This window comes from Cervus elaphus, chromosome 24, assembly GCF_910594005.1.
Source record: "Cervus elaphus chromosome 24, mCerEla1.1, whole genome shotgun sequence".
Taxonomy (NCBI): Eukaryota; Metazoa; Chordata; class Mammalia; order Artiodactyla; family Cervidae; genus Cervus; species Cervus elaphus.
The window spans coordinates 48,610,609-48,634,282 of record NC_057838.1 but is presented as its reverse complement, the minus strand read 5'-3'; the positions used below and the strand labels follow the sequence as shown (position 1 = coordinate 48,634,282).

General features: G+C 42.7%; 1 protein-coding gene across 5 annotated transcripts in view; it reads right to left on the bottom strand.

Annotated features, from left to right (window-relative positions):
* The window catches only part of PRICKLE2 (prickle planar cell polarity protein 2), a 338,377-nt gene that overhangs the window by 92,929 nt on the left and 221,774 nt on the right, over positions 1-23,674 (bottom strand). For 4 of the 5 annotated variants that reach the window (XM_043885876.1, XM_043885880.1, XM_043885878.1 and 1 more), the window contains one exon: positions 5,686-5,869. In XM_043885876.1, coding sequence (XP_043741811.1) covers positions 5,686-5,869 — 184 coding nt within the window. Of the gene's footprint in view, positions 1-5,685; positions 5,870-16,777; positions 16,800-23,674 lie in introns of those variants that run through there. The other variant, XM_043885877.1, reaches the window with a different exon arrangement.

Here is a 23,674-nt window from a genome sequence, read left to right as displayed (position 1 = left end):
ACCAAATAAAGAATTTTACATATTCCCAATAGGGATATTTTAAACCAACTAATTCACTCCCATCTTGTAGGTAATATTGGATGGTCTATTTTGCCACATATGGAAAAATGCTTTGAAAGTCCCAAATTGGGCAATTACTTTTAGTAGCCACTCTTCATCCTTCCTGCAACAGTCTGAAGTGAAAGTTGAGAGTTCTGGAGAAATAACCTAATTACCATTGTTGATGCGCAAAAACAGGGTTATGGTCAAGGTAAAATCACAATACTGGGAGACCAAGGATGTGCAGACATTCCTGTCTGAGAACTCTCCAAGGAGAATCCATAACATTGATAAAAGGACATTCACTCAGGGGGAGCAATCTGATGGTCTGTTCACATTTTCAAGGATTGGAAGCAGAAGCACCAGGAGAAAAACCACATCCTCACAGACCCCATGAAAGCTATCCACCCAGAGGATGCGCTACTCACAACATTTCTGGACGGCAGTTTAGCACAATGAATCAAAAGTCTTACTGGCACAATCAATCAAAAGCCTTAAAGGGGTTTACACATGACCTCTCCACCTCTAGGGATTGTGCTGAAGGAGAGAAGCAGGTAAGTGTACAGGAATGCTGGCTGCTACTGCTTTATTTGATACAGAGAAAAGCTACCAAGGATGCGTATGTTCAAAACTAACTTTTCAGTTCAGGGCTGTTTGATGGTTATGCTCCTGGCATTTGGGAGGGATCAATTCTCCTTTGCGCAGGATCGCCTGGTACTTCTCAGAATGTTTAGCATCCCAAGTCCCTACCCATCAAAATTCGACTGGAACCCCCTAACCATTTTGACAATAACCACCCCCATCTAAACCTACTCGTCCAAATGCCCCCTAGTGGCGAGCGGTGCGACTACAGGTTGGTAACTACTAACAGAGAACCATGCACCTATTCCAAAAGATAACCTGGGTCTAAATACAGAAATTTGGGCTTCCCTGGTAGCTCAGGTGGTAAAGAATCTGCCTGCAATGCAAGAGACCTGGATTCGATCCCTGGGCTGGGAAGATCCCCTGGAGAAGAAAATGGCTAGCCACTCCAGTATCATCGCCTGAAGAATTCCATGGACTGTATAGTCCATGGGGTCACAAAGAGTAGGACATGACTGAGCGACTTTCAAATACAGAAAAAAAAAAAAAAAAAAAAGAAAAAAATGTTCACAATACATGAAGTGAAAAAAATTTCAAGATAAATGGATAGCATCATCACATTTTTGTCCAAAACAAAACAGAAATGTAAGCCTATACACATAGATTCTTGTTGCATGCATTCCAAGCGAAAGTGTTAATTGCTCATCATTTTGACTCATTGTGACCCCATGGACTGTAGCCTGCTGGGCTCCTCTGTCCATGGGATTCTCTAGGCCAAAATACTGGAGTGGGTTGCCATGTCCTCCTCCAGGGATCTTTCCAACCCAGGGATCGAACTCTCATCTCCTGTGTCTCCAGCACTGCAGGCAGATTCTTCATGGTTTGAGTCACGAGGGAAGCCCACACACATTCCAAAAACGTTGGGAAACAGTTTTCTGTGGTTGGCAGAATTATGAGTGATTTTTATCTGCTTGCTTTCTTCTTTTCTTTCCCTTTTTTCAATAGGCAAAGTCTTCCCATTATTCCCAACAAGAATGCTATCTCTTGTTTTGGAGAACAAGCGGTGATCCACCCAACAACCTGCTCCTCACACCATTTCAATTCTTGTTTTGACTTATCGGGAGGATGAGTACTGGCCTCTGCTCAAGTAGCGTGGGATCGCCTTTCTCACTCTGCCAAATACTCAGCCTCGTTTCAAGGCAGCAGCTGTAATACCAGAGCAAGGACCTGGGAGGTGCTCAAATAAATGTTTACTCAACTGAGTCATCTTCTTCTTGTCTGGATTGGGCCACGCTTGTGTTGACAGGTCCTCCAGGTTTTAACATTACTTTTACCCAGTGGTTCTCAGCCAGGGTGCCCAGCTCATCCCCCAGGGGCAATGAATGGTATTCCGATACGTGTCTGGGTCTGGTCAACCCCATGGAGGGCGTGGTGAGCGCTACTGGCATCAAGTAGGTGGTGGGGGCCAGGGATGCTGCTAACCATCCTATGATGCCCAGGACTGCCCCGACAGCGAGAATCATTCAGCCTAAAATGTCAACAGCACTGAGGTTTAGAGACCCTGCTCACCATTTCCCTTCCTTACAGCTTGTTAAATAATTTCCGAATTCTTCCTAAAGTATTATCTGCTATAAATGTCTCCCCAGAGCGGTTCTAGGAGACAGAGCGCATTCAATGACCTGCCGGAGTCTGAAGAGAAATTGGAGCCTTACAGATGACCTCAGACGGGCCATCAGGGAAGACTCCAGTTTTCTGTCCTGCCTCCGCAGGGCTCTCTGCGTAATATTAAATGCCTCACCTGGAGGGAGTGGAGACAAAGGATCTTGGCAACCTCTCGGGTCAGTTTTCAGTCTGGTCATTAAAAAACACACCTTAGAAACCCTTCTTTTCTGGCATTGATTGTTATCTTTATGATTTTTTATACTAGTTTAAGAAGGCTGGGTTTTTGCAGCTAGCAGATTTTAATAAAATTAACTGCCCATAAGAAAGAATACCTTCTTTTAAAAGGGGGGTAGCTTTCGTTTCCATTTTATTTAACTGAAGGCATTTCTCAGAAGAAACAGAATAATAAAGAGTGTCACCCGAAGGTATATTACCAACCCCACAACTAGGGAAAAAATGAAAGGTTTTTAACAAAAAGGAAAGCACGTTACTCGGAACCCTAACTGGTCTTGAGTATTTTGCCTCCAGCACAAAGCATTTTAATATCACTGTAATTTCTCCTGATAGAACAATGTTTTTTCTCAAGTCAGAGACAACTAACATCATATTAAATACCAGAATTTTTATTAGTAAGAGGTATTTGGGTCTTAAGTTTTTCTAAAACCTACTAGGCAACCTTTGAAAAAAAATCTTTAAACCTATAATCAGTTCCATAAGTAACAGACTTTCAAAGATCTTGTAATTTAAAAATCTGAAGACTATTTTTTTTCATGCAACATGATCCCTTGAAACACCTTTAATACAGATTCATATTTTATTAGGCAAATATAGAGCCCTTCAAATAGCTTAAAAAGATAGTCTCTCTCTAGAGAACAATTTCCTTTCTAATCATCTGTGTCATATAGGTCTGAGTAAGTGTTGTGAATAGAGAAAACCATTTGAAGAAAAATACAATTACAAGAGATGGGAATACTCTGTCATCTGATATAATTCAAACCACTGATTTAATAGCATTAATCATTTTCTTTCAAAACAAATCAAAGAAAGATGTTTTATGTTTCCCAAAGATATTCACTTTGGATGAGGCAAGTGGCCTTCAAAAATACGTAAGCAATCATTTTTGGAATTGATGGATGTCACCAAGCCCTTTAACTTTTGCAACTGTCTATTCTCTTAGGTCAGTAGAAAATGTTCTCTGAATCTGGACATTATAGAATGATATTTAATGGCCTTAGAAACGAATCTACCTAAGCAGGGAACTGAAAATAGCTTAACTTTGGAATTTGAGAGCCCAGTTCAGCAGGAAGCAACATGAACAAAAGAAGGATGGGTCTCTTGGAAGCTGCTGGAAATGAGGTTAGCAAGAAAACGAAACAGGCTCACAGATGTATCGAGGTGTGAAAACTCACTGCTCAAGTACTGGCAGTAGAAGGGTGATGTCAAACACAGATATTTAGTCACCCACCACCTCATCTGAGTTTCCAGACAAACTCAATCAAATACTCTCATTCTTCTTCAACTTATTAACAATACAGTCTTTACTGAAACAGAGGAAAATAAAGATTTAACCTTAATATACAAACTGGGAGAAAACTGCATGTGGGCTAAGTCTCTCCAATTGCATCCAATTCTTGTGAGCCTATGGACTGTAGCCCTCCAGGCCCCTTCAGGCACCTCTGTCCACGGGACTTCCCAGGCAAGAATACAGGAGTGGGTTGCCATTTCCTCCACCAGGGGATCTTCTAGACCCAGGGATCAAACCCACATCTCATGTCTCCCTGCATTGGCATGTGGGTTCTTTAACATGTGGGTTCTTTAAGTGCCACCTGGGAAGGCCCCGGGAGAAAACATTCTTATTTATTTCTGCTGATAACCCAACACAGAATTCCTTTCAATTCTCACAGAAATTATTTTCTGAGAAAGTTTCTATTCCAAGACATTTTCATCCTAGTAAGAATTAGAATAGAATTCACAAAACTCAAATGCCTGTAGGGTATAGGAAGATGAACACAAAAGGATAAAATGGGCTTAGTGATGACCAGGCTGATGTGGAGATTCACTCTTTTCAAACTCTGGAAAGAATGTCTCGCACTCAAATCAACGGCCTGCATACCAATTTTTGAGAAAGTAAGATTTCAGATTCTATTGAAAGTAAGATTCCAGATTCTCAAAATTTCAAGATCTAAACATCAACTTTAAAATTAAAATTTTTTAAGTATGAGCAATTTCTAAGAATTAGTGACTAATTAAAAATTTAAACAATCCTTTGCTGGTTAACCAAATCCTGGTTGTGTGCTCACAATTCCATCTGTCAAATGACAACCTCATTATTGGAAGTAGAAAAATGAGAAATGGCTAACCAAGGAGATGTTATCAGGGTCCCATCCTCAAGTTCTTGGTGAATTTCTGGGTCTTCCCTCACCATAAAGAACTTTTTCTAAGAGCATCACATCTAAAGTTCCAGAGTTAACCTTTTAGGGCTTTTTAAGCTTTAAAACATTGCCAGACACAGAGAAGATCTCCAGGGAAAGAACCTTTCTATGCTAGAGGAAGGGAACAGTGGTCAAACATTTAGGCTGGGATAAACCTGACTCTCAAAGATGCGCAAGGAAGATCATGAAAGTATCCAGCTTACAGGAGGGGCTTCTAAACCAACAGGAGGCTGGAACAGGAGAAAATTCCAAAGACCAAGAAATGCAAAGTGGAGGTTGTATATGATTGAGAGAAATGCAGTGACACAGAAAGAAACCAAGTTCATCTAACCAAGCCAGTAGTATTTACAGCCTGAGGGCAGTGCCAAGATGTTTCAGGAAGTGCCAGCATCTTTCTCTGTCAAGCTGGGCCAAACTTTTCAGCGCAGCATCAGATCACTAGGTAAATCCTCATTTCCTTACTCTCCTTTACAAAGAATCTTAACATTAAGATTGGTGGCCAATGTAGGACACCCCTTCCCTCTCCAAAAATGCAGTTTCATTACCTAATGTTTCTAGATGTTTCCAGAAAATCTTTTGGTAACAGCTTAAATGGAAATGCAGAATGAATTAGCTCAGTTTCATTTCTCTTCCTGGTTTCCCGCTGGGGACCCAGACATCTTCATCCCGTAAAGCAATGTGTTCTTGGACTCAGCAAAGTCCGCTCTTCCTTCTGAACTGGAATGAGGAAGGACGGCCGAAACCAAGGTAAAAGCCAAACCTGTAACCGCCCTTCCGTCAAGGCTGGTGCCTCTGGGACTTCCTCGGGAGGCCTGAGGCTAAGACTCTGGACTCCCAGTGTAGGCAGCCAGAGAATCCTTGCTCAGAGAACCGCATTCCATATGCCACAACAAAGAGTTCACAGTCACAAATGAGACCCAGGGCAGCCAAATACATAAATATTTAAGAAGAAGAAGAGGAAGAATAGTACCTGTTCAGGCTTCAGTCCCGGCGGGACCCAGGCGTACTCCTCCAGGGCGCAGCCTGAGTCGTCGTCCGAGGTCGAGTTCCTCTGGAAGTCAAACATGAGTTTGCTGACTGTCTTCTCCATCGCCAGGGGCATCACCGTCACCATGTGCTCCTCCTGAGGGCACTTGCAGTGCAGGCAGATCTTCCTGCAAGCAGCAAAGGCCGGAGGTGAGAAGGAAGGCAAAAGAAACCATTTTTTCACTTGGCCTGCCACTCACCAGCCCTTGGATCCCAATCCATAAACACATTCCTTGGCAACTGGCTTTTGGCAAAAGCATCTAAAGGAGTGTTCCACACCCCGCCTGTCGTTGTAGAAGGCGTGGCCCTGAGTACCTGCAAAAAGCCCCTAAACAGTCAGGGGCCACCAGGTACGCATGCTAAGGACATTTACACACGGACCCTGACCTCTTCTTCTAAATCAGTATCCCAAGAGGCAAGTCAAAATACCTTTTATTTTACTAGGTAGAACACTGGATATGCACCATGACCACAATTTCCTCAACAGGAATAGTAATTAATATATACCATACATAGTCAGACCAGAAATATCACCAGGAGATTTAACAATACTGACAACATTCCATTTTTATAAAAGGTTTCCAGACCTTAGGAAAAGAAAGTGGTTTTAAAAATAACTGCAGGTGAGATTTTAAGAAGAGTAAAAATAGTTTTTTTTTCCCACGAAGCAAATCTGACCCTAAGATCTCCTGGGAAAGACATTTTCATCTCCACTGAAGATCCTTGTGGGTTTGAAATTCTAATTAGAAACCCTAAATTACCCCACATTGGTAGCTGTTTCTTTAATGTACAAGAGCATCATGCATGTGAATTATTTCAAAAGATAGCAGCCAAAGACACAATTTTCTCCCCCAAACTGAACATTTCTCTTTTAAGATTACCATCTGTTCCCTTTTCCATGGCTACAAAAATGATGAAGCAATAAAAACGTTGATGTCAGCAACACAAAAGCACTTTTCGCTTCCACCAGTGAAATAAAAAGTAAAAAGAGAGGAAAAAAGTAGAGGAGGAAAAAGATTTTAAGAAAATAAGCTGTTCCACCTGCACTCTGACCTCTAGAATTAGTTTCAGGAGCACCTTATAAATGTGATGAGACAGCCCAGAATTCTAATCCCCATGTGTCTGAATTTTTCGACAAAAGCTTTGTGAAGATATAATTCACATACCATAAAATTCAGCATTTTAGAGTGTACAATTCACTGGTTTTTAGTATATTTACAGAGGTGTGAAAGCACCACCATTATCTAATTTTAGAACATTTTCTTCACCCTTAAAAGAAACTCCAAGTGCATTATTAGCAGTAACTTCTCACCCTCCCCTCCCCCGGGGCCCTGATAACCATTCATGTATTTTCTGTCTTTAAGGTTTTACTTGTTCTGGAAATTTCTGGAAATTCCACATAAATGGAATCTTACTACATATAGTCTTACCATATACATAAATGGAATTTTACTATATACAGGCTTCTTACACATAGCAGGATGTTTTCGAGATAAACTCATGCAGAAGCACGTGTCAATCTTTCATTTTCTGCATTATAATACTCCATTACATGGATACACTACACTTTGTTTATCCATTCATCAGTCAGCAGACATTTGGACTGTTTCCACTTTTCACTGTTTTTGAATAATGCTACTCTATGTATGTGCAAGTTCTCCGTATGTTTTCAATTCTCTTGGGTATTTACCTAGGAATGGAATTGCTAGATCATACAGTAACTTTATGTTTAACATTTTGAGGAACTGCCAAACTGTTTTTCAAGATATCTACATCTTTTTACATTCCCACCATTAATGGATGAGTGTTCCATTTCCTCCACATTTTTGTCACACTTGTCATTGTCTTTCTCTGTGATTGTTGCCTAGTGGGTGTGAAGTGCTATCTTACCAAGGCTTTGACTTGTACTTCCTTAATGACTAATGATGTTACACATCCTTTTATGTGATTGTATATCTTATTTGGAGAAATGTCTATTCACATCTTTAGTTTATTTAAAATTGTCTTTTTATTGTTGAAATGAAAGAATTCTTTATATACTTTTTGGATACAAGTTCTTATCAGATATATGCTTTGTACAATTTTCTCTCATTTGATGGACTGTCTTCCCTTTATGATGAAGTCCTTTGAAAGACCTAAGTTTTTGATTTTGAGGAAGTCTATTCCCCCTCCACCCCCACCGTTGTTCTTTCTGCTTTTGGTATCATATTTAAGGAACCTAAGGTCATAAGATTTACTCTTGTATTTTCATCTAAGAATTTTATGGTTTTAGTTCTTATTTATGGGCCTGTGACCCATTTTGAGGTGCTTTTCATATATGGTATGAAATAGGAATCCAACTTCATCCTCATGTGGCTATCTAAGTGTCCCAGCACCATCCAACTCACTTGCATTGACCCTTGTCAAAGATCAGTTGACCATAAATGTAAGCATTTATTCTGGACTCTCACCTCAACTTCATTTCATATTTTGGTCTATATTCTCTTCTTATGCTAGTACCATACTGTCCTGATTACTGTTCTTTTGTAGTAAGTTTTGAAATTGTGTAGTGTGAGTCCTCCAACTTTCTTCTTTTAAACATTTTTTTTTTGACCTTTTGTGGGCCCCTGACATCTGCACTATAAATTATAAATTTTAGGGTTATCTTGCCATTTTTTGAAAAAATTTAAGCTCGGATTTTGACAGGCACTGTGGTGAATCTTTAATTTGGAGAGTACTGCTATCTTAACAATATTAAGTCTCCCAATCCATGAACAAAGAATGTCTTTCTATTTATTTCCATTTTTTGAATGTGTGTATTCCTTAGGACTTTCTATATACAAGATCATGTCATCTGTGAATAGAGATCGTTGTATTCCTTCCTTTTCAATCTAATGCCTATTTTTTCTTTATCCTGTCTTATTGCCTTGCCGAGGTCCTCCAGTGATCCAAAGGTACAAATGTCTAAGCTGCTCTTTGTCTTGTTCCTGACCATAAGGGAAAGCAACCAACCCTTCACCATCAAGTATTAGATAATTGTGGGATTTTTTGGTAACTTTTCTTCTTTAAGTTGAAGAAGTTTTCATCTATGCTAGTCATTGAGAATTTTTAATCAACAAAGGGTGTTACATTTTGTCAAATGCTTTTTTTTTTTTGCATCTATTAAGATGATCAGTCAGGGTATTTTTTTGGTCCCTATTCTTTTAATGGCCTGAATTTTGATACCAAAATGTACTTGAAGAAACAGAATCAGTTTTGTCCAGCTAAGTGAGGCTTGTCAGATTCTTCTACTTCCTGCTTTTCACCTGACTGAATATATACACGGAGAGAATGCACACTGGGATCTGGTTTGCATCTCCAAACTCAGAGAAGTTTTATCCAAATCTTGGCTGTTGCTTTTAAAAATAGCTTGAGCTCATTTTAACAGTAACTCGTTAATTAATCACCTACTGTAAAGAAGTCAGGGGTCTTGGGAAGCAGTCAAGGTTTTTTTTTCCCCCTCCAGAACTTTTTACGTCAGTGTATGACTTAAGGGGAAAAAGTCTCCCTATGTTTAACCCAGTCTAGGAAGCTCTTCGGTGACTAATGGTTTACCAACAAGTCACACTTTTAGAACAAAATGTAGAGATATTTTTTTCTAAATTCAGTCTCTATAATATTCATCAATGAAACTCATTTATTCAGCAAGGCCAGTAAGAGCATACTTTTTAATGCTGTACGGACACAGTCTAATGAACAGAAGCTCCAGAAGAAGGAACAAAGACAAAAGCAAAACAGAATTAAAGAACCAGATTCATAATGAGTTTCACTGAATAGAAGCCTGAACAGAGGAGAAAGAGGAGAGGGCTAAGGGTCCTCTTTAGTCATTTCACAAGTACCGCCAATTACCTACCAATTACCTACCTGCCAGGCACTGCTCTAGACACTAGTCATACCCAAGCAAAAGAAACAAAGATCCCTCCCCTCATAGAATCTATATACTCAGAGGTGGAGAAACATACAATAAACAACAACAAAAAGTAACATATCACTCAATCAAGTAGTACAGGAAAGATGCTCAGTGCAATGCAAAACTAGAATGGTGAGGCAAAATGAGGGCAAGCAGGACTTGGGTGAGGGCACACAGGAGCAAAATGACTTGCTTCTATGACTTGCTTCTACCTGACACCCGTGAACTCAGATGTGCACACCAGTCCTCCAAGAAAGGAACTATCACCTCCACCTTCCAGGGGAGAAAACAAAGCAGAACAGAGATGCAAAGTAGGACCCATCTGACCCCCAAACCCTATTAATACTCTATGAAAGGCATACCTCATTCCCATCAGAGAGCAGCCTTTTGTTCAACAACAAACACATCCAGAAAAATCAAAACCAAACAGGGAAAAAAGGAGAAGGAAAAGAAACAAACAAACAAAAAAAGGTAAATCAAAACCATCAAGACCTTATGTATTTTCCCTGTTAGCTGTCTGCCTTCCATTCCTCATTTATAATTAACAAGCACTGCTGTGGCAAGGCATTTTTATTTGCAAAGAATTTTTAACCTTTGAGTGCTTCCATGACAGCCTTTGGAGAGACTAATTTAATAACTCCTGTTTACAAATGAGCAACGGCAAGGCCTAGATGCTGAGAAAGGCGCAGAGGGTCAGAGGTAAAGCCAAGAGGATTTCTCTTGATTCTCACGTCTTTCTCTCCCTCTTGGCAAAATGCACACAACACCCAAGAGCTCTCGCTTTCCACACACTGATTAAAGCTTTTCAGGAGTGCGTGGGGAAATATATGATTTGGTTTTGGTTTTTTTCTTTTTTAAATAGACATTTATGAAGATAGAACCTGCTAGTAAAGCAGGATTTCATTAAAAAAAAAAAAAAAAACCCAATCATACAAAGCGTGCATTGGTTTCATTCTGTCAGAGTTGACATTCTACCTGTACATAATTGGGTTTGTGAATGACAGGTTTCCAAGGAACAAGGCATGATTCAGAGAGCAGAGCTCCTGCATCCTCCGTCCTCCCTCTGTCTACCCAGCAACAACCCTTGCCACCCCCTCAACCTAAAGTTGCAGCTATGAATTCATTCGCTTTCGTATTCAGAAGCCACAATTGGCTCTTCCATGACATAACTGACCAGCAGATGAAGGCTCTTCTTTCAACTGTCTTAAAGTACTCTGGTCATCTACACCAGTGACCAAATCATTTGCAAAATGCCTAACGATTTATACCAGTGAACCCACCAACCAAGATGCAAAAGAATTCGTTATAAACGGATCGGGGGTGTTTGTCTGTTGGCGGGCAGCGGTGTCTCATCTTTGAGACGTTGACAGGTTATTTACAACACCGAACCCTGAACCACAATGTCTCCTTTTCTGTGAGAAGTGATAGGATGAAGGCAAAAAAGGAGTCTTCGTTGTCACATGATGCTGACAAGTTCAAGTCGTAAACTGCAGGATTCTAGCTTTGGATAGGATTGGAAATATCATTAAGTCTTCCTCCTCTCCCCCTTCCCCTTCTCTCTCTTTTTCATCCCCCCCCCCTTTTTTTTAAGGAGAGGAAAATATTTTTTTGCAAGAGAACTCCTATGTGGAAACTCATTATATAAAACAGAGCTGCCCAAGGTGATGAGACAGCAGGAGGTCCTGGGCTCAACTTCTCTTAAGCTCCACCTTCTCCTAAACTCCAGTACCATTTTCACGGTCCTGACATCTCAAGGGTTCCAAAGACCCACATCTGGAAACCAAGCATACTTCCCAGGACAGCTCAAGGTCATTTCTAGTATTATCAAAATATGAAGTAGGTGCCCCATAATTTGAGAGATGGCAGAAAGACAGAAAAAAAACAAAAACCAAAACCAAAAAACAGAGGCTGCTGGATGACATAAGAGACAGATGATTCTTTATCATCAAACTCTGCAGATAATGATGATTCTGGTCATGGGAAATTGTACGCCCTGTTTCTAAGACATTATATGGAGATGCCTAGGGTGTAGAGATGTACCCCCATGACTGATTTGACAAGTCGGAGACAGGGCCCTGGAAGTGCATTTTCCCCAGCATTCCATGTCATTCCAATCTGACATGCACTTGGAGGACATCTTCTGGAGCTATCCTGCCAGTTAGAACAGAGCACCTGAGTCAGAGGGTGGTCTGGAAACTGGTGTGTTCTACCAACATTCCCAATGGTCTCTGGACAATATACATTTTAAAAACTGTTCCAGGACATCTATGCCAACTGTCCCAACTACGATGTATTAAACTCTGTATCACTAAGTCCACCTGTCACTCAGCTGGGCCCCACGGGGGCATGTGTGTGAAAACATGCTGGTGAGAGGCAGGACCATACCAGTCATCAAACAGTGTCTCTCACTGCCAACCTGCTGTCTGTCCTGCCGTCTTCCTTCCCTGTGGTATGGGCTTCCCTATGCCAAGTTCATGGTCAGACAGGTTCAGGTCACTTTTATGCACAGGGTCATGGGGCAGACTGCTTAAAGGGTGGCTCAGTCCCAACACAAATCAAGTGGGGGATAAGGAATGCAGAGTTCTGGGCTCAATACAGCAATGCCTCAGGCAGCTGAGATCGGGTGTGGGAAAAGATACTTTTGTTAAAGACAGAGGGCTATGGAAAGCAACTAGACTCCAATAAAAATTAATAATAAAAAAGAAAATACAGAGGGCTAAAATACCCCAAAGGCCTCCAAAGCTTTTTGCTAATTAACAGATGTGTCCTTGGTATTTAAATTCTTACATGACTTCAGCTCACTAAAGGCACAAGAATCACTCCTTTTACTCTTAACCAGAGGAAAAGAGGAAGCCTTTTTCTCCTTATCATAATTTAATGTTACTGCCCCCTTATCATAAAAAGAAAAGCAACATATAATGTACATAGAAAAGAATCAGGAATTACAGATAAGAAGAAAAAAATAATTCAAACACTCACAATCCCAGAGATAATCACTGCTGAACAGAAACAGATGCGGGCCCTCTTTTCCTCTCATGAGAAGGAGCTGGAGACCAGATTTCATTTATGTGTGTGCGCTATCAGTGAGTACCGAGAGACAAGACTCTGGCCTGAAATAAAGAGACATGAGCCAGAGCCACCCACACATGGACACATAACACTCTCGGCAAAAAGATGTGCATTCTTCAATCCAGATAAGTGGGTTTGCTCTGATCTGGTGCCCTGTAGCAGGATCAGAGACTTTATGTACATACTGTGGAAAATACCAGGCAACGTGGGAACTGCATATATACTTAAGGGTATCACAGAGTTAAGCTGGGTCCCTCAGATAGATAAATAAAAAAAAAATCTGAAAACCGGATTTCAACAGCTATCAACTTTCAATTTGCTGTGCAAGTAGGGAGAGATGGGTCACGGATAATCTAAAACCACTAAGCCCTGGCTGGCTCTGAATTGTGTCTTTGTATATCGGTCACAGACTCTTAATGGTGCGACAGCTGACGTCACTGCAAACCACCTAAAGGGTCTGTCTTGGGCAGGCCAGACTTCTGAGGGGCTGGGCAGGAGCCTGGCTTCCTCAGTCCACTCTGCTGCTCCATTCCCTCAAGTTCCCAATAAAAACATCCATCTTTTCACATGCATGCAAAGCACTGGCCTAAGATGAGCCAAAACTTATTTGGAGTTTCCTACCTTTGGGAACACCTTTCCCACCTTATCTGTTTGACCAAGAAAACAGGTAAATACGTGTTTTGAGTGAAGAGAGATTTTATTAGGCTGCAGGCCGCCTGGATGTAAGGAATGAAAAGAAGTAGGCACTCTCAGCAGAAAAGCCATTACTGTGCTGTGTAAGCGAGCTGGTAAGAACTGGAAGTGGGGTCTGCGTGCTTTCACTTAGCGCTGAGAGGACTTCCCTGGTGGTGCAGCGGGTAAGACTACACCTGCCAATGCAGGAGACACGGGTTTGGGGTCTGGTCTGGGGAGATTCCACGTGCTGCAGGGCAACGAAGCCTGTGCACTGCAACTGTTGAAGCCAGTGTGCTAGAAGCCACTGCAATCAGAAGTCCACAGACTGGAGATGGAGAAGAGCCCCTGCTCACTACAACGAGAGAAAAGTCCAAACGCAGGAACAAGGACCCAGCAGAGCCAAAGAAAATAACTAAATAAAAAACAAGAACAACAACAACAAAAACCAACAAAAAAGAGTTTTTTAGAAAAATGGGTATCACTGAGATACTCCCATGATGAGTAAATCAGAATTGTCAAAACTGAGCCATCACCAAGAACACTAGCTATTCCCCTCCAAAATCGCCTGGGTCACATGATCACATGACCAAGCTTTAGCTCCCTCCTTCCAAGTGCTGCCCAAAAACACAAGTGGAGGGTCAGAAAGACAGGAAGGCAGACAGGTGGGAAATAGGGTTGTGGAGGGTGGCTTGAAACGAAATGAGATGAGGATGTTCCGAGAGAGGGAAACGCGTCCCCAAAGGATCAAGGACTCCACAGGACAAGTCTGACCTCCAGGGTCTTGACTCCAGTATGTGCTTGGGAACTGGGGGATGGCAGGTAAAGGTTTTCTAATATATTTCTAATGTTTATGCAATTTCTTACATTTACAAAAGGTTTTATAAGAGTCACTTTGTTCCATAGCTTATCATCGCCTTTATTCCTTCTCAGCTGCCCTATAAAGTCAGTATTTGTATCCGTTTCACACACATGATCCTACAAACTCATAAGCAACATGACCGAAGTCACACAAATTAGAACCTACGCTGTCCAACTCCAAGACCAAGGCTCTATCACCTTTTTTTTTTAGGGGAGCGGTCAAATCTTCCTTCTTTTCTGTGTGCATCTTTCCATCCTTCTCATTATCTGTCCAACCATCCAACCATTCAAGCAAACGGTGATGGAGCATCTGCTGGTGCTAGGCCTTGTACAGAGATGCTGGGATTCAGACAGTATCTCTATCCTCATGGGGCTTCAAGTCAAGTGAGGAAGGGAGACAACAGTCAGGTCAGCACGTCGATAAACTTGCCACTTAGAGACTGCGGTGACTGTCATGATGGAAGCAAACAAGGAGATGAGAGAGGGGCCAAGGATGGATGAAAACAGGCCTCCCCACTGAAACGACACGTGAGTTGTGATGATAAGACGGAGGAGGCGGCAGCTCTGGGGAAGACCAGGGAGAGTTCTCCAGGCAGAGGAAAGGCAAGCAGCGGCTGTGGCATGGGGAAGGGTATGGAGTGAATGTCTCAGGAGGTCATGTGCTGACCTCCCCTCCTCCACCACTGTCGGCATGGGTGACGGTGACCAAGGCGGCGGAGCCCCTGCCTGTACCGAAGCACTGATGTGAGATTTGGGGGAAGAGGCCATCTTAGTGGGTTGAAGGAAAGCTCTTCCTTTCTCCTGAATTCCCTTCGCCTTGGAATTCCTATCTCCCTGTCTTGATACCCAGACGTCAGCATATCCTGTTATTTGCAGCTTCACCGACTCCTTCACCCCCTACCGCCCCCCCATCCCCAATACTGTGTTTTTCCTCTTTCTTGGCAAACAGTCTGACTGAGGGACCCAGGCATGAACCTTGACACTTGCCGTGTCTGGAAGCAAGATTTCTATCTCTGTGAGAAAGGAAAAACGGTTTCCTAATCAACACAGAAGCTCAAGGGCGGAGACCGTAACAGGGCCAGCTGGGTACGAGGCTGGTGCGAGCGCAGAGCCAAAACCCGCTGTCTGGCCCGTCATACTGCCTGCCCTCTGCCTGGGCTCCAGCGGCTCTGGCCATCTGCACCAAGAGGAGATTATCCCTGCCAGGCGCTGCCCAACTTGGTACAGGATCATTTTTAGTGGCAGTTGTTTCCTCTAATATGTCAATTCATATTTCCATGAAGAAACATACATGGTGCCCTACTTTGGACTAATTTATCTTGGAATTTTTTAGGCAGTGGAAACATTTTTTTTTTTTCAACTAAGCCTCCTGGATGACTTTTCACATTGTGAGTATCTCTGACCAGACTTTGAATTCCGGGTCCGATGGAAGAACCATGTCTTGGATCAGGTTTCCCCAGAATCAGATCTGGGAAAGGGCTCTGAACATAAAGAAGGTTGGGAGGCAATCCCCAAGCTCCTGAGAAGGAACTGGGGAAGGGAAGCAGGACAGGGAATGATGCTGACGCATGGAGGGCTGATGGGCAGCTGCAGCGCTGGGCAACTATGACTCATTTAGTGGAGAAGCTATGGGAAATGGTCTAGAACATTCCTCACAGATGTCCTACTAGAGAATCAAAGAGGCAGGGGTACTCACCCCCCACCCAAGTCCCAACAGTCATTGGGTGAGAATTATACCTGGGCCCCTGTGGCCCACCCCACATGCAAAACAGGCAGGCTAGAGAGTGATAGTTCCTATGGATGGAGTATCCATGGGCCAGAGGACTTTGAGAAGGTGAATACCCAGGGGGATTCTGGTACAGAACGTAGGTTCTGTCCCAAGTGTCTGCTGCCGGTGGCTTCACTTATTAAACAACTCATCACTGTACATCTACTATATACTATGCATTCTGGTGGGTACTGTGAGGGATTAAAACAAAATAGTAAAAAGCCCCTGTGTGACTGGGACACAAAAATATAGTCACAGAGAGCTAGATCATAAATTTCAAAGTCAGGTACTTGTGAGGTTACTTAAGAGAAGGTGCTTATCTAGGAGACAGATGCTAAAAAACACACAGGTCAAGGATTATGCTCGTCATTTAATTTCAAAGGGTTGAGCAAATATAATATGTATATGCACTGTGTGCGTGTGCATGCAAAAAAGAAAGGGAGGGAGGAAGGGGGAAACAAGCAGCACAAAAGTGCCAAATGTTAGCAACAGACCTTTCTAGAAGGCTGTCTGGAAGTTCATCATGCTATTCTTGTTTACTATAAATAACACTGTGGCTTTTCAAAATAAGTTTTGAGCCAGAGAAATAAAAAACTGAACATTTTTGTGACTTTGTTGTTCAGGTCAGGTCAGTTCAGTTCAGTTGCTGAGTCGTCTCCAACTCTTTGCGACCCCATGAATCACAGCATGCCTGGCCTCCCTGTCCATCACCAACTCCTGGAGTTCACTCAAACTCACACCCATCGAGTCGGTGATGACATCCAGCCATCTCATCCTCTGTCGTCCGCTTCTCCTCCTGCCCCCAATTGCTCCCAGCATCAGAGTCTTTTCCAATGAGTCAACTCTTCGCATGAGGTGGCCAAAGTACTGGAGTTTCAGCTTCAGCATCAGTCCTTCCAATGAACACCCAGGACTGATCTCCTTTAGGATGGACTGGTTGGATCTCCTTGCAGTCCGAGGGACAAGCCTCTTGATGAAAGTGAAAGAGGAGAGTGAAAAAGTTGTCTTAAAGCTCAACATTCAGAAAACTAAAATCATGGCATCTGGTCCCATCACTTCACGGGAAATAGATGGGGAGACAGCGGAAACAGTGTCAGACTTTATTTTTTGGGGCTCCAAAATCACTGCAGATGGTGATTCCAGCCATGAAATTAAAAGACGCTTACTCCTTGGAAGGAAAGTTATGACTTTGTTGTTAGGTCAGTTGTTAATAGAACACCTAGCACATGCTGGGCACTGGATACCTCCATGCTGAGTAGGAGGTTACTAGGCACAAAGAGAAGGAAGGAGTATTCCTGACAGGTGGATAAAGGCATGCAGGCAAGAGAGATCAAGGTGCTATCAAGACACTGGGAGGAGTCTAAGAGGGTGACAAGTCAGCAGGTGCAAAAATATACATGCAACCCAAGTGAAGGAGTTTTCACTTTACTGTAAACATGTTCACAGGCCAGTGAGGAATCTGCCTACCAAACACACAGCAAGCTAATTCAGCATCATGATGAGCAGCAAGAGTGAACCCTCAAGGGAAAGAGCTTGGCCACTGATGGTGTCTCCATGGCAACACTGCTACCTGCATCACTGCATCCGTAGGAAAGGCTGTGAGTACCTAGAGAAACTCTGATTTCCTGAGCTGCTTTCAGACCCACGGCCTTCCTAAGAAGCAACCAAAGAAGATGGAATGGTTATGCCTGGACCAGTTCCTCCATTTCACTTGGTCCATATGTTAACTGTGATTTTATGGCATGTACGTTTTTCCTTCATTGGATGCTGAGCAGATCCAGTTCCAAGAGCTCCTCCTTTCCAGATGAGTCCCTCAGGGGAACAGTTTCTGAGGAAATGACTACACATTGAATTGTAACACTCCTCACCTCCTGACTTCAAAATGAGAATTGTAAGACTCCACAAAATACCTCTGTTTGCCTTTCTTTTCCATGCCACCTGCCAAAGTACTTGTTCAGTCACTACCTCCTGTGTAGAAGTTGGCTAACCCCATGGAGACCAAATCTGAAGCATTAAATATCCCCTAAGCACTCAAAAATAGCATACTATGACCGTGCAGTGAATTAAAATCTTGGAGGCACAGTGCCTTGGGTTCAAATCCTATTTCTGCCACTTCACTGAGAGGCTGTTAGGATTACATAATACCTACAGCTGGTATTAAATAATACAGCTGGTACTAAATAATACCTTCACTATGCTGGCTATAGTGAAATCTGACTGGGCCAGTTTGCTAGGCCCTGTGCTATGCGTAGGGACAAAAAGTAAAACAAGTCAATAAAAATAGTCATGGTTCTTGTTTGCTATAAGTTGATCCAGCTCCTACGAATATATTTTAGTTGGGATGGAAACAGATCAATGGAAAACAGATGGGTGGCAAACAAGTTATTTCTGTAAGTCTTTATTAAACACCCAGTATATACTTGAAGGTGTGCTGGACTGACAAAGAGAACTTGATTACCATCTTTACCTAAGGCTTACTTTTTTTACCATGCTTTTAACACTTCAAGGTCAGAAAGATGACCTTAGTTTCTTACCAAGATACAATAAGGTAAACACACTTGGATATTAAATTAATGACCCTGGGACTAATCAAGCACTTCAGAGCTTCCCATGCACTTTCAATTCAGGGAACTCTGTGAATTGCCAAAAATATCTATGAAGGTTCATCAGAGGAACAAGGGTTATTATTGCCATTTCGCAGAAGGAGAAGGTGGTGCTCAGAGAAGCCAAGCACCGTGGTCGTTACTATCCAGCATACTGCGTCTAGAGTGCCAAATCTTCTACTTTTCACCCTGAAGCAGGGGAAATTGAGTCAGTTTGGTTCCAATTCTGGGGTGTGCTGTTTCTAACTTTCCTTTTGAAAAGGACTTTTTTGGAATGTATGCCAGGCTCTGTGCAAAACACTTTCCACGCGTTCTTGACTTAATCCTCACAGCACAGTAAGAGATGGAAATCAGTAATACCTTCCTCATTTTACAGATGGGGAAAACCAAGGCTCAAAGTGTTTCTGAAACTCACTTATTATGCTCCCACAGTCGGGAGACTACGAGACTAGAAACGCAAACCTGAGCCGGCCAGATTCCAGAACCCTTCACTGAACACCTGAGGGCCTGTTCGAGGCCCCAGCAGACTGACTGCACTGGACCCCTAATCCATGTAAAACAAGTTGTGCTTTTCTCCCTGCTCACACAGAGGCCCCCAAATCACTGGCAAGTCATAGGAAATTCTTAAGTGGCTGCTTATTAATAACATTTTCAGTTTATATTAGCCTGCCTTTCATCCAGGGAAACTCAGCCAGCTCCATATACAGAGAACCTCTGCAATCCAGCCGTTTCTGGTGTGGATGGGGGCCAGCTGGCGAGAGCATCCCTCAGGGGCCTGGCTTGCGGGGATTCTGGCAATGGTCACACCCCTCAAAACTTGACAGGGGCCCTTTAATATCCGTGCTGAGGGGCTGGAGGCAGAGACTTCCCAGAAATCCACGTTCCTCCGTGAATGAGGCCAACGGCTCAAGATGACCCCAGTGGACTTGGGAAACAAGAGTGTCAAGAAATTGGGTGTTTACCAAGTACTGAGGCTGGAAGTGAAGCCCTGCCACTGAGATTGAGTTAGACACAACAGGGAAAGACGCTATTTTCAGGAGAGACCTGGCTTCAGTCAAGTCCAGGAAAAAAAACAAAACACATTTCTCAGGGTTTCCCACAAAGGGGACAGACAAAAAAAAAAAGCAAGATGCTGATTTGCCTTCTTCAAACCCGATCCATGGAAAGGTTTGTGTGGTTTTGTTCTGAGCCATGACCAGTCCCCACATTCTGCAACAGCGAGGGGATGGAGGGAAGTACAGAGAAAGAAAATAACACTTCCTGGTTTCATGTTTTATTGGAAAGAAGCCCTGGATGAATTGAATTCACATGGTCTACAGGAGTCAGACACTGAAAATATTTAAGAATCTGTTATATTCAGATTTGACAAGGTGATGGTGGAAGGATGTATGTCTCCTAGACGCACCTCCCACCCCCAAACCCGGGGGGTGCAGCAACGCCCACGAGCTTCTGGCTGAGTTGATACAATGAACAGCAGCTCAGACTGTGGGCTTCTTGGTGCACAGGATGAGGCTTGGTCACTTATCCATGAGCTCTACTCACTATTTCCACCTTTCCCCATTTGGTCAGTATCACCTCCTGCCTACTTATTCTTCCCTGTATCCACTCTTGCCTCTCTAGAATCTATTTTCTGCTGTTTTGTTTTTTTAAAACAATGGTGGTATCATTCAACTGCTGTGCTTAAAAAGCTCCACTGGCTTCCCACTACAATTAAAGCACATACTCCCTAACATAGGCCTATGAGAGCCAATATAATCTTGCCCCTTCCTGTCTCTCCAACTTTATTTTGTCCCACTGCCCCTCATCTTCTCTACTATATTTCAGCCCCAATGACCTTTTAATTATTCTCTGTGCTTGCGTATGTGCCAAGGCCATCCCTCTCTTAGGATCTCTGCAGTGGCTGTTGTACTGCCTGGAGCGTCCTTCCCCGAGCTCTTTCTGAGCTGACCTATTTTTCATTATCCATGTAATTACTCAAAGGCACCTCCACCAAGAACCCTATGAAAAACAGCCCACTTTCTGTTCTCATTCACTCTCCATTTTATTATCCTTTTAATTTTTTTCTTAACATCTGTCACTATCAGAAACTGTTTTACCTGTTGGTGGATCTATTAAATGTTTCTCCCACTATAACCTCCATAAGATCAAGGAGCTTATCTTATAACTCTAACTCTAACCTAAAACAGTAAGTATTCAATCCAGCCTGGAATCTAGCTTGGTAGTTCTCAAATAGAGGTTGAACAGTTTATGGGCACACAAAAAAGATAGAATCAGTGTGAAAAAATTTTTTTATATTCATTTTTTGGGATTACTGAAAATCTACATTGTTACAATGATGCCAAAACTGGAAAGTGTGAGTCAACTATAAGATCAGTAGTACATCATCAAAACCACATCAAAGAAAGACTGTCTTCTTCTGGGATTAAAGAAGACACAGTAAATCGAGGGCAGAGAAGAATATATCCTGAGAATGACTGAGAATTGTACCGTAACTGCCATGTAATGTAATTCTGTTAAGTGTACTGCAAAATGTCCAAAATCAGAAAGAACACCTTGAATACAGAAAGACTGAAAAGCTGTAGTTTAACCTAAACTAAATGTTCCAAAAACTTGTTGGAATTGTTAATAATAAAAAGTATCTGAAACACAGAAGAAAGAAGTAATCCTGTGGCTTTGGCATCTGAGAGTCCAGACCTCAATTTACCCATATATAAAATGGGAAAGAAGCAGGTAACTCTCTCCTTCCAGTTTCAGAGAGCTTTGTAGAACTGTGACGTGTTTGTATAGGGCAGGAGGATTTTTTCCAGTCCCCAGTTAACCTCAGCAGAGTTTCCTGGGTGAGTTTACAACCATCTACCATCCAATCCAACACTTCTTATTAACTTTCAAGTGACTTAACATCTTTAAGAGTCTGATGAAAGCTGGGATCCTCTTCCTCAAAACGGTGAACATACATACATTCATAGTAAATGCTGCATTTAATTTCAAAAAGTTTGTCAGTCTTTACTGTTCCTTTGGTGCTCATGGATTTCAAGTTAAAAACACCTGGTTTAGAGAACTGGCTAAGTGTAAAAGGTCTTCTCTGCTATTCCCCGCAGGCCCACAGACACTGCCTTATGTTTTGCAGATGTTCTATTTCTCACTCCTGCGACGTTTGCTTTTAAAAATTCAAAATAGCACATGATATCATCCCGACCACGTAGGATGCTGAATCTTAGCATTCAGTGATACAGGATGGGAGGCAATTTTTAAGGATGGCAAGGGCAAACCCCACTGGTGTTTAGGCAGCCCAATTGCCAAAGTGAGCAGAAGGCAGGTTCAAGCTAGTCTGATCAAAATCAAGCCTGGTGATTAGGGCTGCTTTTCAACCTTTCAGAAGCCATTCAAGCAAGAACTCAAGCTCCTGCTGCTGAGACAGGAACATGGGAATTCTCTGCTCTGCATTTTCACCCTGCTTCCTAATGAGCCAGGTGTTTCCCTGTGGTGGCCCAAGCTGCGCAGGAAGCAGGGGGAGGGGCTTAGGCTGGGGGGGGAGGATTCACCATCACAACTGGTGGCAAGCTTCTAGTCCTGACAGGCTCTCCAGCTGACATCTGCGCTGTGACCTCAGATGCAAGTAGGAGACTTGGGCAGCAATTTACATGAACTCCTGAATCCTGATAGCTAAGCTGTCAGGAGAGGACATCGGCTGACAGCAGCACTGCATGTGCACCGGCCACCTGGCCACTGGCTGAGTTGCCAAGAGGACGCCTACAGCGAACAGTCCCTCGGATAGCAGGTATTCTTCTGGGAGCATCAGAGCAGGAAAGCTGGATAAAGAGCCTACATCACTGGTAATGAAAAGCGACAGGAGCCTTAAGAATGGCCACCATGTTAATCAGAACAACAGGATGTAAGTCACAGAGAAAGAAAAACACTCCATTCAAACTTAAACTAAAAATTCAACTGAAACTTTCAATAAGCTAGTAGGTCATCCACTTTGAGGAAGGAAGACTAAAACAACACAGAGTAAGTAGAAAATAAAATGTCTTTTCAGCATGCCTAAGCAATTAATAGGTGAAAGAAAGTGAAAGTGAAGTCACTCAGTTGTGTCCGATTCTTTGCAACACCATGAACTGTAGCCTGGCAGGCTTCTCCGTCCATGGAATTTTCCAGGCAAGAGTACTGGAGTGGGCTGCCATTTCCTTCTCCAGGGGATCTTCCCGACCCAGGGATCGAACCCAGGTCTCCTGAATTGTAGGCAGATGCTTTATTAATAGGTGGTTGGTGTTTATTTGCCAAACTGAAAGAATTAACTTCCAGGCAGTGTCCAAGAGGAGACATGGCATGTAAGTTCAATCTCTTGAGGCAACTACAACTGATCAATACAGGCTACCTGAGTCCTGGGTTGAGGAGCAGACTGAGGTTGTGCTGGAGCTTGACAAATAGTGTGGAGTGTCATCAGTGAGGTCCACAATGGACAGAGGTGATGCAGGTGCCGGGTACGTGCCATACTCCTACCATGCTGGGACATGAAGAATGGAGGTCAAACATGGGTACATATTCATATAAGAATGAATTTCCCCACTGAGGATTTCCTGTCATTCAAATAGAAACTTCTAGAAGAAGAATAAGGAGGGGTGAGGGAAGAAAGCAGACATCTGTTTATCCTGCCAGATCACAGCCTGGGGTCCAGCAAGGGGCGAGATATCAAACTCAGAAGATGTTCACAATCAACCCACAATCAATCCACTTGCAGGAAATTCCTGTTCAGGATAATAATTTATATGGCTGCCATATCCTCAATCACAAGACACAGTTGGATAACTGTGCTCTTCCTATTAAAGCAGAAGAGTGATTGGATATATTGTCCACATTTGCCAAAACAAGATTGAAAATGAACTGGGATTTAATTCTAAACGGCCAGAAATTTAGCTAACCAGAACCTCCCACTCCTTTTAGCTGACACTTTTATTTCCTAGTTGAACAACCCAAGACAACAGCATAAATGCCTGTGCTTTTCAAAATTTCACAAAGCATTTGATTTGAATTA